The 20,270-nt window shown below is 40.9% G+C and overlaps 1 protein-coding gene across 2 annotated transcripts; it reads right to left on the bottom strand.

Moving 5' to 3' along the window:
- Positions 1-409: 409 nt before the first annotated feature.
- On the bottom strand, positions 410-14,769 carry sp2 (sp2 transcription factor). Of its 2 annotated transcripts, XM_006806128.2 has the most exons (9): positions 14,704-14,769; positions 11,042-11,118; positions 8,694-8,741; positions 7,726-8,481; positions 6,531-6,749; positions 5,922-6,219; positions 4,030-4,207; positions 3,712-3,905; positions 410-3,491 (listed from the first exon to the last, which is right to left on the bottom strand). In XM_006806128.2, exons 1-9 carry the CDS (start codon positions 14,708-14,710, stop codon positions 3,391-3,393), a joined length of 1,878 nt encoding a protein of 625 aa, XP_006806191.1. In that variant the 5' UTR covers positions 14,711-14,769; the 3' UTR covers positions 410-3,390. The 2 variants fall into 2 exon arrangements, with proteins under 2 accessions (XP_006806191.1, XP_006806192.1); XM_006806129.2 differs by lacking the exon at positions 8,694-8,741.
- Positions 14,770-20,270: the final 5,501 nt, after the last annotated feature.

Genomic DNA, 20,270 nt, shown 5'->3' with positions numbered 1-20,270 from the left:
TTCAAAAAATCATGGGAGCAACAACAAACCCGGAATTCAAAGTCATTAAATGTTTTTTCAAAACAGAAATATAGATTAACCTTGAGAAATCTGTGTATAAACTTATTTAACTTGACCATTAGTAGAGTGTTCTCATGTTATGATATAGAATGTCTTTAAAAACTATTTAAAAAATTGTTATGGCACTAAAATCAGTAATGATGCTTCTTTAAGGCTTAATTATCCAAATAAGGCTGTTACAGCCTACCAGGCATAAAACAATATGTGCTTGGTTGTGATTTATTCACACAAAGACCACGATTATCCTTCTATTCCTGACAAACAAGAATCACACTAAGTATGAATATAATTAATCTATTATTAGTTCCAAAATGAAAGTTAAAAAGAGTGACGCAGTTGATAAGGTATGAGTTCTTTATTGAGGGGGGGTGATGGTAGAAAAGGAGCAAACTATGTTTTAGCACCTTTATACAACTTAGAAAATTAATTGCTGGTTCTCTTGGTTCTCCTGATATACACACAAAAAAAGGTTTGTAGAACACTTTATGACATATAGGCTTGGAGAAGAAGCATTTCATTCACAGAAACCAAGCAACAGAAATGACTTAATTCAGGGGGAAAACACATTATATTTAATTACAATCAACATTAAATTTACAAATTTTGGAACCTGGGAGTTTAATCAGTGCACATGACATTAGCATGTAACATAAGTTAAAAACACAAAACAAAATTTTACAAATGTTGTTACCTGGAATTAGAAAAAAAACATCTTTAAATACTGGGTGCAGCTGTCTAAGGCATCTTTAATTCATAGAAAAAAGATCTAGAAGTCTTATACAAAGCAGGAATGAAGCTATACAATGTCACATATATATGTTTTTTTCCTTAAAACACTGTACAAAGTCCACTTCCTTCGAGGCTGGCTACGCCAACCACAAAACTATGCAGCTTACCAATTTTTAATATCCTACATTTACCGTGTCTGACAGACACGTTTTATTTACATATTCAGACATGAAATACAAACATAAATATGAGCAGCCTCTGTCTCTCTCTCTCCCAATGTCACCTTTTTAAAGCACTTTGTTCAAAGTGCTTTAAAAACAAATCGGACTTGAGCTTTTTTGGTCAAATTTCTCTGCTTTGCACAACCTGTAGCAAGCCTGCACCATCTACCAGAAACAAACCTCACTGTGAAGCTGCTCTGCTGGATAATTTGACCAAAAAAACCTTGTTAAGCAATGACTTGATGTACTTCTTAAAATAACTCCCCAGCAATTTCAGGCTTCAAACTCACTGCTGACTTGTTAGAAAACGGTCAGCTTATCTTCATAACATCAAAATCACTGAGCAAATGTACATTTTCTGTAAAGCAAATGAGATTAAAGAAAGTTATATCAGTACTGTGCAGCAGGGCTAATGCTGGTCATCTGTACATCACAAAAACATCTTAAGTGTTAATTTAGAATTAAAGCCATCATATAGCTGGAAAACATTGGAAAACTCATAGAAGGCCTGAGAAAGCTTTATTTTTTTTTCCTGCTTTTTTGCATCTTGTGACATGATTGTCAAGTCAGGCCAAATAATTAAAAGTCTGATCTTATATACAGCAATGCATAGGCTACAATTCATCAAATCTGAACAATGAAAGAAAGACTAAAGTGTAGTTTTGTTCGTTTTTTAAATGAGTAAACTAGGAGAAAGTGTTGCAGGTACCAAATTTTTAGGTTCTTTAGTTTGGGATGATGAACATGTTTCCTGCCACGATGAAACTTGAACTATTCATGTTAAAAACAGGTAATAAAAGAAGCAGAAATCATTAAGTTTGTCAAAGTTAAATGTCAACTATGAACATGCAACCATTTAAGAACTCAAATAAAATCAATCTAAAACTAAGACTGCTTTGACTTGGAACTAATGTGATTAATGACTGGATGGCTAAACTTCAGGAGCTATACAAAAATAAATGGCAATCTGATACACAGCCCTAGAAGTGAGTGTACATGTCTTGTTATACATGGTAAATAACCAACTACGTAGAAACAAAGTGTGGACCACAGATGCAAGATGTTTTGCATTTGAGTTATCAACTCTTCTTACTGCTAATATTTCACCAAATTAAATCTTTAGCGTCTAAACTCAGTAAAACTTAGCTCATCAGCAAAAATCTTTCTATGCATTTCTGGGCCATCTCACCAGCCTTTAACAATTTTATTTAATTTTCCTGATATTTGAAACTTCTTGCAGTGCCTGTGTAAAGGTAAAGAATTTTAGGTAGTATAAATACACAACTATCAGACATTTTCCTGATAAACCTACTTGGAAAGAACAATGGTCTCAAACATTTCATCTATTACACACAACTCATGATAAAAGAGCACCAACTGTCTCAACTCAACAGAGGAAACACCTGGAGCCACCATGAGCAGTGTGTAAATTTTCATTGTTGAATTTTAAGATACTTAATATGTTTCCTCCACATCTTTAGCAACAGCTTCCTCCTTGTGGCTCAAAGAGGTTAGATTCTGCTTTTCCTTTATCCGTTTCGTGGTTTACAAAACTCAGGTGGCTCAAAACTCCATCCTCTTTACTTTGGTGTTCCACAAGGACTAATTCTTGGTCCTCTGAGTATTATATTTTCTAATTAATTACCCTTCCTTAAATTTAAACAATCAATTTCCCAACACAATTCCCAACATTAGCCAACTTTGCAGATCGCTTCATATTGCTGTATTTAGATCACTACTGGTAACCAGGGACCTACCAGAGCTCACAGAAATGATATACTGTTATAACTCCAGCACTTCCTTAATTGTGGTCTGTTTGGTTTTTTTTGTGACTTATCTTTACATTACTGTGGGGGAGGGGGGGGGCTCACCCTCAATTTCTGAAATTTCTTAATATTCTGTAATAAAGAGTATGAAGGTTTTTGTGGTAGAAGAAAAAACAATATAAAAGAGACTGAAATTGTAACTGATGATGTCGGGTTTTCTAAAAGTAAAAAATAAAGAAAATCTGTATATGTTCTTCCATCAGAGAAGTAGAGAAGTTCATAAATAATCTAGCAGAGTTAAGCATTTAAATCTAAAGCATTTTTACCTTACAAATTCAGTCACAGTAATCTGTCCACGTGTTCAGACCAAATGGGGAAAAAAAACATTTAAAAAATGGTCAATAAATTTGCTGAAAGTTTGAAGTCCACCAGGAAGGGTTCCTTTGTACACCACGCAACACAGTGTCCTTGAAGAGTGACAGGGAAGCATTTCATTCTGGAGAGTTTCCCATTGTGGGATAAGTCACAAGCACAATCCCTTGGTCTCATCTCCACTGCCCATCCTTCCTGTAACACAGTTCGTTTCTGAGTTTTTGTATCTGTATACCATCTGCTCACAAGTTCTTGGTGTTTATGTGAGTCTTGTAATGCTTTGTCAGGTGGTCGCTCCGCATGAAGCGTTTCTGACACTGGCTGCACTCAAAGCGCTTGTCTCCTGTGGGAGGGAAAAAAATGAATTGAGTAATATTTTTAATTCACTTTCAATAATGAAGAAACAGTAGGTGTTTTTAAGAACTTAATTTGTAAAAACGTCTGGATTGTTAAGTTTTTAAGTGTATTTAGCAACTCTGTGTGCCTATTTTGCCTCTGTATTGTAGCATGTGAAGTTTAATACAGAGTGATTTGACAATTCTGTTTGTTTGTGTCCAGAGCACCTGTGTGCGTCCTGGCGTGCCTCTGCAGCTCGTCACTGCGCGTGAAACGTTTCCCACAGAAAACCCAGTTGCAGACGAAGGGTCTTTCGCCAGTGTGCAGCCGGACATGAGCTCTGAGCAGAGATGTTTTCCTAAAAGTCTTTTCACAGCCAGGGACGTGGCAGATGTGTTTCCTCTTTCCCACCTCACTGGGTCTAAACAGAGAACAAAATTCAAACCCTTTATCAGTATAAGAGTTTTAATAGTCTGAGTGCTAAAGGTTAATATGAACTTCCCAAAATGTAGAACTGATCCCAACCCATCCTTTGACAGACTCACCTCTTGTCTGCATCTTTACAGTTGGGGCAAGTGCAGGCCATACGTCGTTTCTTTTCTCCTGGCTGGCCAGGCAACTCCAGGGTGAGGGTCTGGTCTACCTGAATAGCAGGCTGGCCCTGTGCTGCTGCCAGCTGGAGCCCTCCACCCTGCATGGTCTGCACCGTTAGGTGCTGCTGGCCTAACAAACGCAGAGACTCATTGTAAGACAAACAGCAGGGCTTCTGCAGGAGCTGGATAATTCAGTTTACTGCCATCAGTGAAATGAAATTCTAATCAACAATAAATTAAGATGCGAAAGCTATATGTTGCAAATTTTGTTTTTGTTTTAGAGTTTTTAAACACATTGCAAACTTTCAGCTGCTTTTGCTCTTTGACTGAGGAAAAGGTCAACATTATTCTTTATTAACATAAATAACTGACAACTGATAAAGTTATTTTATCCATCCGTTTGACTGCTTATCTGGGTTTGGGTTGGAGGGGCAGCAGACTTCCCTCACCCCAGCCACCTCTTCTTCATCTGGACAGACAAAGAGTCATCCCCAAGCCAGCCAACAGATATAAACTCTCTCAGACCCAGGTCTGCTATCTTTGGCACCAGACCTGGGTCTGACCTGAGGCCTCTTCCCAGTAGGAGATGCCCAAAACACCCCACTTCAGAGGCATCGATAAAGCATCCTCATCAGACGGTCAAATCATTTTTCAATGTGGAGGAGCAGTGCTTCTATTCTCAGTGAATATCTTCAGCAGCAATAACATGAAGTAATTGTTTTCTGTATAACTATCAGCCTCTCACATTGTTCTGGAGGAGTCTAACCGACGCTTCTTTACAAGGTCGCTTCATTGAGGTTCGTGGACGTGAATTTACACTAAGCTCTCTTAAAGTCTGACCACATTTTAATCAGGATGAGATCTGGACTTTTACGGAGCCTCTGGAACACTTTGAATCATTTCTTTTACGTCTATTTTGTTGGAGATTTGCTGGTGTGCTTGGGTTGACTGCTCATGGTTGACTCAATGACTGCAGGGCATCCAGATCCTGTGGTTGCAAAACAAGCCTCTGCTCCCACACTTGATAGTTTTTATGAGGTGTCTGTGTTTGGTTTTCACCAAATGTGGCAACATGAATTCTGGCCAAAGGACATTGTTCCACAAGTCTTGAGGTTTGTTCAGATGCCACGTTGCAACGATGCTTGTCCAGTCCTTTTCTGATTCTACTGCCCCGAACTTTTATCATGGTTTCATATCATAGCTTTTATCATAGTGCAAGGTTTTGGGGTGTTTTTCTAATTTCTCTGAGCATTAGTTGGACTCTGGGCCGTATTTAAAGGGAAGGGAAGTTTGTGGGAAGATTGTGGCAGTGAGTTAACACACACCAGACCATCAATCTGCCAAAATCAAGTACGTTTGATTAGCAGCACTCGGCTGCTACTGACCTTCTTATCTCCCATGCGAGCAGGAAAGGGTTTACTTCATTTTTTCACAAGACTGCATGAAGTTCGTTGAAAATATTATTTTTCACACGTCTGTAAACTGGTCCACTTCTTGCACAAAACAGAAATGGCTAGGGACTGCTGGTAAGCAGCAACAGAACTTAAGAGAGAGGCGAGTATCCAGTAGAACAACAACTGCAGATGGTGTTTGTTTAACACAGAAATTACAATTACTTCAAACTTCAACTCCAATCCAAGTTCTTCCACCACTGCATTTCCTCAAAATGGGAAATGAGGGTGGTGGGGTCACCCCCCCAGTGTGCTGCACACCATGCATGCACTGCATAAACACCCCAGTGTATTTATCAGTAGTACTAGACAATAGCATTGGCTCTATAAACAGCCAGTGGAAAGCTTGAAGAAGAAAAACAAACAAACCCAAAGCATCTAGCATCAGCTCACCGCCTGCATTGGTGATGGTAACAGGAACTCCCTGAACTTGGACCCCGTTGATGCTGATGGTCTGCACTGCTTGTGCTGCTGAGGTGAGCTGCGATGTGTTCAATTGTATCATTCCACCTGCAGGGGCAATTTTTGCCAAGGTCCGCTCCTTTCGTCCTCCGGTAGCTTGTGTTCTCTTGGAGCCAGCTGGTGGTGTGACAGTGGTGGTAGGGGCAACTGTGGTGGCAGGGGTTGTTGTTGTCATGGAGTCCTGAAGCTGAACCGATTGCCATTCACCTGATGCTGTTTTAAAGAGAATCTGGGGGAAAAAATATCACTAAGTTTACTTAAAATGTTAAACTAATTCCTAGTTAAACTGTTATATTATCTTATGTACGACTTTCGACATGTTGCTAGCTTAGTTGTAAGAATGTCACATGGTCCTTTGCTACCGTTCCTGAGGTATTCATAATAAACAGAAGAAGTTATTTTCAGCTGGTTCCTCATTTACAAGGAGTTACCACAGCAGCTCTAGATATTGATTTAGCAGAATTTTACACTGGATGCCTTTCCTGACACAACAGACTAAAAATATTAAGAGTTAAAGAAACAATAAGTCTGAACGAATACCTGTGTTGGTGATGCTTCTGTTGGAGTGACCTGCAGATTCGAGGAGACAGACTGTCTCTGCGGGACGGGTGGCAACGTAGCAGAGGCAGCCTGTACCACCTTCAAAGCCTGTTGTGGGATCTGAACCACCTGAGAATCTGGTTTGGGCTGGACCAGCTGGACCTGTTGCACCATAGCAGGTTGCCCAGGACTTTGCACAATCAGTAAATTGTTCCCTGCCTGTGAATATAGAGAGAAGAAGCTAACCAGTAATCCTCATACGTAGGCTTTAGCCAACATCTTCAATGTTTTGACCACACTGAAAGGCTAAACATTCATTTAACAGTTAGCTACAGACTGAGTTGAGTGTTTCAAAGTAGAATTTCAAACTCGATAACAATATTGTGGTTTCTGTTTAACTGCGGATAGACTTTTATCAATCTGAACTGCACACACATTTACTCACTTTGGCAGTATATTTATGTCACAGGGAACCCTTTTAAGCGTGAAAAACAAAAAGTGGTTGTAACACTAAAAATACTTTTTGTTTTAACCATTTGGTGGCAGAAGAACACATCACAAATTAAAAAAAAACAAAAACAAAAAAAGAAACAAGCTTTGTACCATAAAACAGCTGCCTGCCCAAAACTGAAACTGTCCTGAGGCTAATTAGGAAGCAGACGGTTCTGAAGATGTAAAACAGTTGACAGGTTCCTGTTTTTTTTTCTTCTTTTTTGACTCTTCACAAAAAATGATAACAGGAACAGCAGGTTATTAACATTCATTAGCATACATACATTTTTATTAAGATTAAAAAGTCCCAGTGCTCAAGCCCGGCTTGTATTACAGGAGCACAAACCTTAAGAAGTATACTCTGTGATAAAACAGAATCAGTTACACTGATTTTCAACAAAAAAGAGAGAATTAAAAAATAAAATAACTGATAATTAATTAAATATATATGGCATTTGGGGACTTCTACTTAACATGCAGTAAATGCTAAGAGCAGTGAGAGTAGATGCAGAGTCTGGCTTACATTCAAACTTGTGTCTATTAAGGGTATAATTTGACAAACTTTAAATAAAACACTGACAGTTCAAAGAGAACACATATTTAGAAGGGGACCATTAAGTCTGTTTGAAGATTAACTTAAAACAAATAAATCGTGCCTTCGTTTATGCTTTTCAGTACCAGAAACAATAACAAATAGGGGTACCTGTATGATGTTATCACCAGCTTCTATTAGGATGGTCTCCATCTGCTCTGGGGTTGGAGAGGCAGCCTGTGCTGGAGGCGGCGGTGGAGGCTCAGCGGCCAGTACTGCCTTTTTTTTCCTCCCTCGTCGTGCCTTTCCAGGAGTGGGAGGGGCTGCGGCTGTCTCTGTGATGATTTGTGTCCCACCCACTTCTCCTGTAGCCACGTTGAGGGGAATTGTAAGTCCACTGGGCAGCTGCACAACGTTTGTAGCTGTATTGTTTGGCTTCCGCACCTTGAGGGAGGGCTTGATGGCTACGGTCTTCTGTGGCGTGACAGGAGCAGTGGCTGCAGCCGGAGCCGGCATGGTCATGGGAGTGGTAATGATGGCCTGGTTGGTACCAGGTATGAGCTGGATCTGACCTCCCTGTGGCATCACTTGAATGGTTTGTGCACCCTGGATCTGCGGCACCACCTGATACTGGATGCCAGGAGTGGCCGAGGTGCCGGTACAAGCAGGACTCTGCTGGATAGTAAGGACGATGGGGCTGCCAGGAGCTGTGGAGCCCAGGCCAGCAGGTAGCTGGATCACATTGCCCTTTGCTGAAAGGAAACCAAGGTTTTTCGGTGGAGCTGGAGCTATTGGAGCTGGCTTTATAGGAAGGAGCCGGCGAGGTTGTGGCTGCGCTGGCGGAGAGGTGACAGGAGCCTGAGCAGCAGGAGGGCCGATTTTACTGCAGGTGGCAGCCAGCAGAGCCAAAGGAGAGGGCTGAGTGTCCTGTGGGAAGACAGAAACATAGTCCAAGCCTGCATTAAAACCAGCCTGAACAAGAAGAATTCAACACTAAGGGAACGATAGGATGAGGTAGTAGTAAGATCAAAAGCTAAAACAAAACAAGTTAACACAAACCAACAGGTAGGCCGACAACTACACATTAAGAATCATAATCAGTAGCGATCAAGTGGTGAAGTAGGTGTAGGAGTTTCCACCTGCGATGCCTTTGTGCCCCTCTTTGGTCCAAATGTGTGATCATCAAGCTGCAGGACAGGGAAGCATTCTACATTAATGCCATCTTCAGCACACTTTATATACACTGGACCGCTTTATGAATTTGAGGCAACAAACGGGTTTAAGTTGGGACTAGGAAGGTTGATACAACAAAAGTGAAAAAGGTTTAGTGACTACTGGTGCAAGACACAAAGCGATGTCATTAGTATGTAAATTCCCAATTGTGCAGTTGTGTCTCTCAGATATTGATCAACATCGAAGGAAAACAGTGACTGAATTTATAGAATATATTGTTTTTGTTAGGAAAATATAGCACATTAGCTCTATCCTGGCACATAGAGAAGTGAGGGCAGCGTTTCCATTTCCAAACTAAACTAGTGCAAGAGCACCGAATCTGGATCTAACCTCATCTGAGAAAGTAATGATAAAGCTGCCATAATCCATAATTAGGGGGCGTAAGGGTCCAGATACCAGAGGTAAGTTAGAACAGTCTACTGGTTCTTTATCATTTGTTTAAATGTCTCTGGGGTTTTTTCCAGTCAAAGCAGTTTTAAATTTGACAATAAACGTATCATAACATCTTAACTTACACAGTGTCGTTTTTGTATGTATGTTAATTTCAAAATTCTACGCGGTCTTGTTCTTGAGTTATTGCATTCACAAGATTTTCAGAAAACTTAACCACTGAGATTTTTAGTAGATGCACCTATGGTATTCACTTTGAAGCTCCTTCATATCCTTGTTCTTAAGTTATCACATTCACAAACTTAGGTGTCCACACTGCCCGCCAGACAGGGTAACAACAGTACTCCATCAGCCTTTTGCAATTGAGGGTTAAAAAACACTCAATGCTTACAATGCACTAAACATCAAAGGAATTTGATGTTTACAGAAAAGTAAACACACAGTGTATATTAGCACAAAGATATGGCAGCAATATGAACACAACAGATTAGGGGTGGGCGATATAAACGATATACGATATAAACGATATAAATTTGGCCAACAATAGAGATTTTGACTATACCGCTCTATCGCGATAGCGCATGTTGATGATGTCATCAAGCTGCGTCTGTTTTGGTCGAAAGTATCGCAGCGGCTAAAACCATTATCATCTGCAAATTATGGCGGGCAACAGTCATAGCAAAGAGATGAAGCACTTTTGAAATAAGGGGAAAGCCAAAAACTGCGCTTCCTCCACTTCCGTAACATTGATTCATTAATGTTGAATTCTCTCACAGCTGCTCTGTTCCCATGTTGTTGCAGTATATTAAAAACTAATGTCGTATTGTGGATGAATAATCTCAGTTGTTCTCCTGACTGAAGTTTGGCCCGTGTATAGCATCCTGCTATGCGATTGCATTTGTCCCTGACGACCAGAATCCCTCACGTTAACTTTTAATGAGTGGGAAAAAGTTGGCGTTCATCCTCCAGCTTCACTGTGCTAATGTTATGCTAACATAGCTGTGTCGCTAGCAATCACGTAGCACAACATGTTTAGGTGGAAGCTAGCGAGCTAACTTCCTTTTAAGTTCTAACTCCGTTAAATTTAATAAATTCTGTTTTCATGGATGCATGGATGTTAAACTTAATTGTTACACCTGGTAAAGCAGCAACGCTGATGATTTAATTAAAGATGAAAGAATTTAGACCGTTTTTAACTCTCGGTATTCATTTGACTTTGGGACCTGAAGCTGACGGAGTTTTGGACCCAGATTACTCCGCGAAGCTCCTCACTACGGCAGCCGTAATGCTCTGACAATCCATCAAGCAGTGCGGCTTACCAAAGTTGTACTAAAACACTTTTTAACAGATTTCTGCCCAAATCGGTTCGAGGTCAGTAAGCACAACCAGAATTCATACATAAGGCACACTCTCGATTTTTGAGAAAATTAAAGGATTTTAAGTGTGCCTTATAAAATACGTTATACAGAAGAAAAGAATATATCGTGATATATATCGTTACCGCACGTGCTTCAAATTATATCGCGATATGAATTTTAGGCCATATTGCCCAGCCCTACTTTGAAGCTCCTACATATCCTTGTTCTCAAGTTATCGCATTCACAAACTTAGGTGTCCACACTGCCCGCCAGGCAGGGTAACAACAGTACTCCATCAGCCTTTTGCAATTGAGGGTTAAAAAACACTCAATGCTTACAATGCACTAAACATCAAAGGAATTCTACAGAAAAGTAAGCACACAGTGTATATTAGCACAAAGATATGGCAGCAATATGAACACAACAGATGTTAAGAGCAACAGTAAGAGAAGAGATTGCAACAGTGCAACATGCGTGCACAGCCGAGGCTTGTGGCTGCTACTCACTTGTGTTGAAGCAGAGGAGGGCTGAAGGTATTCGCTGGGACTGACAGCGACAGTGGTAGCCATACTGTCCTGTTGTTCTGAAAAAACACACAGCAGAGAGATTTTAGGCTGCCTGCAGCAATGGTTAAGCTATTCAAGGGTATCACAGGACATTACAACAAAACAGAAGAGCTCTGTGAAGGACAAGCCATGCAGTATCTCACTTAAACTGCTATATGATCATTAAATGTCATCAATTACACAAATGATGCCATTAACTGCGCTAATTAACGCATTCATTTGCATGCTGACACTTTCATTTTCACCACACATGTGGGATATTTATATGACTCACATCTCTTAAAGGATTCAGGAATGACAGAGTTGTGCTTTTTTGTTTGTTTTTTGAGGTTTCGAGAAAACATTTTCCCTCCGATATGTTGACGATATTAAAAATATTCAACTCACACATGTTATTAGCAGAGTCATTAGAAGCTATCTGTCAAGAGTCAATATATCACGTTGTTGTTGTTGTTGTTGTTAAATCACCATAATTGCAATTTGCATGAGTCAGCCACATTTACCAGTGACAGAGATGGGAAACAAATACTTTTCCTTCAAAGGTTTCTATGTTTTCTCTATTTTTGCCCAGAATCTACTCCACATCTATTCCACATATTAAATTTAAATAAGTCATTTATTCAATTTTCTCGGTAACTTAGAGCAATAACAGAATTATAAAGGAATAACAAATTTCCACTGTGATGGAATATACCACAAAGAGCTAACTGGCAAAAAATATATAACATAAACAATGCAGACGATCTCTAAAGCCTGCTCTGAAAAACAGTTACCACTAATGCAAAGCAGTGTACGGAACTAAAGCTTTAAAGTTTTCCAGTACGTGGGGAATGATGCAGACACCTACTGATCTGTTTGATGAATACACACGGTTCTTTTAGGTACTGCAGCACATCTTTTGCTATTTGACTTGTTTTTGATCCAGTCTAATATAAACTTAGGTCATTAACCAGATCAAAATTTAGTCAATTAAGAAAGAGCTGTGATACCTGTACTTCATAAACTTAACAAGTTCTATCTGCCAGAGGTTGTGTGTGTTCTAACAGCAAATGTCAGTCTACTGGCCACATGTCAAATACTCTGAGCAAAAAAAAAAAAAAAGATATAAAATACATTGGACTGCGCTCAAAAATATTATACGAGAAAAAGACAGTAAATATATTGAGCATATTATATTTCCATTTCAACAGTTAGCATAAGTACATTTAGGGCAGGCTGCCCAGCAGCAGTTTAAGAGCAGGATAAATCTTGAGAGCCAAGCAAAGTAGCCTAATGGTCAAAACAGGTCGATGCTGTTATTGTCAAACAGAACTGCTGTGGAACTGTGGATAAAGCAACGCAAGCTGTGCCACTATCCATTACTGCTTGAACTACAACACAGCTAGTGCACACGATACAATCTCCACTTTTTAATAATTCATATAAAATCAAGAACAACACACAAATATGCAATTTAAAAGCCAAGGGATCTGTGACAGATTCAAATATTTTAATTTGGGATTTTATAGAACAGAAATACCTGCAGGCATTTTAACATCTATTAACAATAATGTACAATTATTAATGACAAATGTAAAACGATAAACACGATAAACACTACTGGGACAGTAGTCCAGTACTGTCCCCTAACCCTAACCCCTGTTGAGCTACATATCTAAGCTGGAAAACACCTGAACTCAACCAGCAGATAAGATATATGACCACATGGTAGCCACAGATCACTCTTCAGGCTGTCCCAATATTTGTGACAAATACACAGGATGATGATAAAGAAGTGATTCATCATAGATCTGCAGCATGCAGATTTTTAAGCCAATGGCCATATTTTATATAAATGTATAAAACAAAGTAAGATGAATTAGAGCTGTGTCTTCTCATCATGATAAAACAAATGATTGCACAAGTCTGTATATGTAAATTAACACAGATACTGCAATAACATTGCCACCAACACTTGTTTGGAGTTGTAATGTTTGGGGCTTAGTTATTCTCTGCCTGCTCTAACAGGTGTTATAAATTATGAAACAGGTTTGTGGTTGCCTGTCTTTGAAAGCATGTACCTTCAGCACAGTTTGCAGAGAAACAACTTAGTTTCTTTGTAAGAGTGCAAATGCAGCTTTCTTGAAGAACTTATGTAGTTCAGTGATCTTTCTTGTCTTCACCCTTTGCACAGCATTTCTGTCCACACACGTGAAACACAACAATGCACAAGTATTACAATGATCATTTATTGAACTTCTCTTACATTTTTATTGAGGAAAATGATGTTGCAATACACCCATCACTAACAACATTAAAAGCACTGACATTATGTGTTACGATTTAAGGTTCTGCGGTGAAACTTTAGTTCCTGGTACTCGTGTGGGTACTTTGACTAACTTTGTTGCACACCAAGAACACAGGCCACACCTTTGACATCACCCTGCAGAACAACACATCCTGCCACTAAAATACAAATTAAAAAAAAACTAAGGAACAAAAAACAGACATGCAAGGCACCCTGATCTCATTCCAGTTAGGCATCCTGACCTAGGACAGCCTCACTCCAAAACCAATGCACTGGATCTGTCACCAACATTCCAGTGCCTGACACCACAAGTGTAATAATATTCCATAAAAAAGCATTCCATACAATGTCGACGTCAGACAATAACTTGCTAGTTATGAGGAAATGCCTGAAGTAGAAATTCCTCTTTTCTACAAACTGTGCCGTCTGTATCTGCCAGCTCATCTGTCGACAGTAAACTTAAGCCTGACACACAATAAACTCATCTCTGTGTCGTGGCTGGTGATCAGCTGTACAAACAGGAAGGAGTTCCTCTGTTGGAGCTGCCTGCCTCATCGAGTAAAAGCATTATAAATGCAGCTGTTAATCGAAACGTCTGAACATAACTACCAAAGCAACAGACTTTCACTCGGGGATATCTCAGCCTGCTGAGCGAGTCACTAATCTCTCCATTCTGACACATTTTTGGATTGGTGATAACAACAAAGAACAGAACTTCCCATCAGTTATGCAAGTCTGACTTTAAGTCCTGCAAATAACACAAATGGGGGGAAAAAGTGCGGCCTCAAAATAGCGCCGCCATGCAACACAGTCTGTTAGGTTGGCTTGCAGAGCAACAGCAGCTAACGGTAGCCACCAAGCTAGCTAGTGCTACTGACTCAACTGAGGCAGACTCAAATGTCTATCGACTAGCTTATATATGTGCTGGTTTGCTTTGATAAAAATAAATGAGGAGAGACGGGAATGGGTGCAACATGAAAATATGTCGGTGTATTGCTGTGGGGTTTCATATGTGGTGGAAATGGACAAATCGATTTGGGGGCAGAAACAAGTAAAGGACCAGCTACATAGCTTCCAGTAGCATTTTGGCTAGCTGACGCGTAGCTAGCAAGTCAAACTCTCTTTGATAACGTTACAGAAAAAAGGAGCCCTTTGCCGGAAGTGCACTGCTTATTTTGGTACATACAACCGCACGAACACCCCTAAAACATAGTTATTTGTACCACAGCATGATTAGTGCTTTCTCTTCAACGCAAATATAATGTTTTACGAAGTAGAATGTAATATAAACACCAATGTTTTAATTCCTACCCACCGCTCATGACGACATTCGCTCTCCGCGAGCCTTGCAGACCGAACCCATGGAGGAATCCGCCCGCGCTGTTGCACCAATCCACGGACAATAGAGAGTTAATTGACGTCTACCCCGACCAACTACCTTTAGCTGTCTTTGTGACCGAAGTCCACCTGAGCCAATCCCGACGTCAGATTTCTGTACATGGGTCGATGGATGACCGTTTGGCCAATGGGATATCTAGATTGTGATCAGTGGGGCGGTTCCAACAGGACTGACCTGGAACAAGCGAGCGCCCTATTACAGCAGGAGCACTGCTTCATTGACGTCCCTGACGGCCAATGTGATCTTTAAGGGGCAGTACGGTCAAACTAAGAATGACAGCCGCGCGGATCAATGAGCTTTAAGTCACTTGTGCCTGACCTGTTTAAACTGTGGCACGATATGGAGCGGGACCGTTATGTGGGATAAAGACTGCGCTCAGTGAATGGATTATACATTTATTTTAAAGCTGTGAGCATATGTTGCATTGATAGTTCAACATTTGTCTGTACAGTACAGGATATCACTACCAGCCTACTTTGCACAGCTTTGTATATTGTACATTTTAGATGTATTTATGTTTGTTTTGGGTTTTTTTGACAATGTTGGCCTGTTAATGGCTTAATTACTGTTTGTTTAAAGGTCCACTCACGCAAAAATGTACTTAACACACAAAAAAGATGCCTGGCTAAAACATGTATGACATGTCTTTTATCTTATCCTGTTGTTTTCAACACAGCCTTCACAATAGGCTGTAGTTTTACCCTGAAAAGCACTTTGACATTTAGCTCTCTGCTTGTGTGGTAACTGCTAATGCAATAGAGGATGCAGCATTCAAGTCATTAGTCCACCAATCTATAGGCTGCAGACTGTAATGATTGTCAGGTTATGAGACAATGGCCCTGTTGACACATTACTCACATTACTCTCTTTGTTGTCTTTTTGCTTTTGACCTCTTTGGATGTATTTGTGTTCATTCCTGCATATCTTTTTCAGAAGTTTGATTTGTCTGCTTCACCATAGCGCTTCATGTTTTGTTGTTGTTCTTTGTTTTAATCTTTGTAGACTTTGTGCCTTTTTACTGTCCTTTTGGTTTTTGTCTTCTGATAGACACGATTGATTTGTGCCAATATAATCACATTAACTGACCCTCTCTGTGGCTGATTTACAACTCTTTCTGATCCAATTTCTGTTTTGCACAGTTTTATTGATTTGAGTCTATTACTACACAGAAGAAGAAAAAATCCTACTCTCTTTAATCTTTGATTGATTTCTGATACTTGGCTCGATAAAAGACTCAACTCACCCAAATGAAATTATGCTGTATATTTGCATGTTGTCTTTGTGAGCATGCACAGATATATAGGATTTCTGCAGTGATTCTTAAGATTATTTTTGTAACTTTTGTGATGCATTGTCTTTGGATCTAGTGCCATCATCAGGTGAGTATGTTATCTAAATATTTCAGTAAGCGAGGAACCAGCTGGACTGTTGTAGAATATATTAGGGGAGGCAGAAATGTAGAGTGATTGTGAACATTAAGCGATATTAGTGACTATATTCTATCCAGCAGGGCGTTGTTGGAATGCTACTTCGCAAGTAACCTCGGCGGAAGGGGCTACATGAATAGGATGAGGGACCTATGGATTCTTCGATACCCAACATCCACAATGACGGCGAAACAACTAGTAGCTCAGTGTTCCAACATTCGAAAGAAGGGACTGCTTTCACAGCTAGAGATTGACGAGGTACAACATAAATGCTACGGCAAGAAAGAGTCAGGACGCCAGGTCAGGGGGGAGATATCATCACCCCCACCCAAGATTGGGTACATAGACCCAAGTGAGACTGCAAGACCAGACTGACCAACCTGTGCACTGCCTGGATTGATTACAAGAAGGCCTATGACTCAATGCCCCACAGCTGGATACTGGAATACCTAGAATTGTACAAGATCAATGGGACCCTAAGAGCCTTCATCAGGAACTCAATGGGGATGTGGCGTACAACACTAGAGGCCAACTCCAAGCCCATAGCACAAGTCACCATCAAGTGCGGGATCTACCAAGGAGATGCTCTGTCCCCACTGCTGTTCTGCATAGGCCTGAACCCCCTCAGTCATTAACAAGACTGGCTACGGATACCAACTACGGAACGGAGCAGTTGTCAGCCACCTCCTGTACATGGATGACATCAGGCTGTATGCCAAGAGTGAACGAGACATCGATTCACTGATCCACACTACCAGGCTCCAGTCATTCGGGCTGGAGAAGTGTAGTCGAATGGTAACAAAGAGAGGGAAGGTAGTCAGTCAGAATTGAGGGGATTGAACTACCAGAAGGCAACATTGCAGACATAGAGGACAGTTACAAGTACCTGGGGATCCCGCAGGTGAATGGGAACCATGAAGAGGCCACTAGAAAAGCTGCAACCACCAAGTACCTGCAGAGGGTCAAGCAAGTCCTGAGGAGTCAGTTGAACGGTAAGAACAAGATCCGGGCTATCAACACGTACGCCCTGCCCGTGATCAGGTACCCTGCTGGGGTAATAGGCTGGCCAAAGGAGGAGATAGAAGCCACTGACATAAAGACAAGAAAAGCTCCTTACCATGCATGGAGGGTTTCACCCCAAGTCCAGCACCCTGAGGCTGTATGCTAAGCGGAAGGAAGGGGGCCGGGGACTGGTGAGTGTCAGCACCACAGTCCAGGATGAGACAACGAACATCCAAGAATACATCACGAAGATGGCCCCAACTGACAGCGTGCTCAGTGAATACCTCAGGCAGCAGAAACCCAAGAAAGAGGAGGGAGACGAGGAACCATCATGGAAGGACAGGCCCCTGCACGGTATGTACCACCGGCAGATAGAGGAGGTGGCTGATATCCAGAAATCCTACCAGTGGCTGGACAAAGCTGGACTGAAAGATAGCACAGAGGCACTAATCATGGCAGCACAAGAACAAGCTCTGAGCACAAGATCCATAGAGGCTGGGGTCTATCACACCAGGCAAGACCCCAGGTGCAGGCTGTGTAAAAATGCCCCAGAGACAATCCAGCACATAACAGCAGGGTGCAAGATGCTAGCAGGCAAGGCATACATGGAACGCCATAACCAAGTGGCCGGCATAGTGTACAGGAACATCTGTGCCGAGTATAACCTGGAAGTCCCGAGGTCAAAATGGGAAATGCCCCCAAGGGTGGTGGAGAATGACCGAGCTAAAATCCTGTGGGACTTCCAGATACAGATGGACAAAATGGTGGTGGCTAACCAACCGGACATAGTGGTGGTAGACAAACAGAAGAAGACGGCCGTAGTGATCGATGTAGCGGTTCCGAATGACAGCAATATCAAGAAGAAGGAACACGAGAAGCTGGAGAAATACCAAGGGCTCAGAGAAGAGCTTGAGAGGATGTGGAGGGTGAAGGTAACGGTGGTCCCCGTGGTAATCGGAGCACTAGGTGCGGTGACTCCCAAGCTAGGCGAGTGGCTCCAGCAGATCCCGGGAATAACATCGGAGATCTCTGTCCAGAAGAGCGCAGTCCTGGGAACAGCTAAGATACTGCGCAGGACCCTCAAGCTCCCAGGCCTCTGGTAGAGGACCCGAGCTTGAAGGATAAACCGCCCGCAGGGCCGTGCTGGGTGTTTTTATATATATATATATATATATATATATATATATATATATATATATATATATATATATATATATATATATATATATATATTAGGGATATATATATATATATATTTAGGGATATATATATATATATAGGGGCAGGGATAGCTCAGTAGGTAGAGTGGTGGCCCCATGATCGGAAAGTCAGGGGTTTGATTCCCCTGAACAGCTACCCTGAGGTACCCCTGAGTAAGGTACCGTCCCTACACACTGCTCCCCAGGCGCCCAATGGCTGCCCACTGCTTCACTGAGTGAATGGGTTAAATGCAGAGAGGAATTTCCCCACGGGGATCAACAAAGTACTCTTTCTTTCTTTCTATAGATATATATACACAGTCATTAGTCATGACACATTAACACTGTTTTGAACTAATTTCAGAGCTTTCTGTCACAACGACAGAGACTAGATCATTGTGACATCCAAACATTATTTAATGGTTTTAAATGTCTTGTTTTCTTCCTATGACTAATACAACCGTGTCATCAAAACAGAATCTGAAAGTGTAACCTTCATTTTTGCATTCTTACCTTTAGCTTGTTCAAACACTGACTGGTTCCTTTGGGATCTGAATACTAAAGATTAGGGACTTTTCTTTTTGGCTCATGTCATGATGCCATTCACTCTCTGCGAGCATTTTATACCTTTTGTGTCGGGTTTTCAACTTGTTAAGAAAATGTCCCCATGGTGGCTGTCAGGCCCATCTGTCATCTGCATCAGCCGAGCTGGCCCCCAGCACTTTCAGCCAGCTTGTAGGCTACTATGAGCTGGCCTTCTTTCTCATTGGCTCATTCCCATTGACTCCATTCACATCCACAATGCACGTAATGCCTTTTCATATAGGCTTTTCCCAAAAAGTACCCTTGACCTTATTCACATACAGACCTCTTTCATTTCTTCCCAGTCTGTCCTCTCCCTGCATCGCTGCATGAGTTTTTTAAGAGCTTAGGAAACCGGAGTCCTGCTTTTAGTTAAAGCACTCTCTCCCTCTTCACCTCAAGTGTGCTGTAGTTGGCTTGATGAAGGATGCAGATACTGTCTCTCACCTTCTCCCCAGGCACCTCTGTGGAGAGCCTCAGAGAGAAAGTGCTGCATAATTTAACTGGGACATCTCACTTTTATCAGTTAACAGGCTTCATGAGCAAGCCAAAGCTGTGGCAGAAGTTTTCAGCCTTAAACATTTCAAAGAGAATAGCTGACATTAAAAAATGAAGCACACTCTATGTTAAGAACTCAAAGCCAGAAGCTGTGAAGCAAGGGACGTGATGTTGTGACGGGTTTTTAGCCTTTTTGACATTTTATAAACAAATGGTTTATATACAGAATGTAAACAATACTTGCTTACTTAATTTAAAATGTTTTAATTAATTTAGATCGCAGTAGCTATTTAAGTTCACTTAGTTATATTCATACACACTTTATATATTGTGCATGCTTTAGTCACTTTGAGGCAGTTTTGTTATTCAGGGCAATAATGTTGCAATAATGAGGTGGTCTACTGGTCACAGAAACACACACAACACAACCAGATGTCTGTGCCGGTGTTGTGCCAAAAAATGATTGTCTGCCAAAAACTGATTTCCGGTATTTGCCAAAAACTGATTGCTCGTATTTAAATTGCTATAAGTAACTTGTTGGGCTATAATATGTGAAACATATGTCAAATGCATCCCTCATGGATGACATAAAGTCATATTGAGCTACAAACAACATTAGTGTAACAAGGTAGAAGCCGCAATCAGTCTTTGGCAGTGACTTTTATAGAACCTTTATTTATGCCGTTAAAAAAATCGAATTAACATTAAAAATGTCTTTTGTAAGAAGTAGTTGGACAGCAGAAATGGCTCAAATATTACAATAGTTCTGTAAAAA

This window comes from Neolamprologus brichardi, chromosome 6 (genome assembly GCF_056152115.1).
Source record: "Neolamprologus brichardi isolate AB-2024 chromosome 6, ASM5615211v1, whole genome shotgun sequence".
NCBI lineage: Eukaryota > Metazoa > Chordata > Actinopteri > Cichliformes > Cichlidae > Neolamprologus > Neolamprologus brichardi.
Note: the sequence above shows the minus strand (reverse complement) of the source record. Positions and strands in the feature narration are given on the sequence as shown.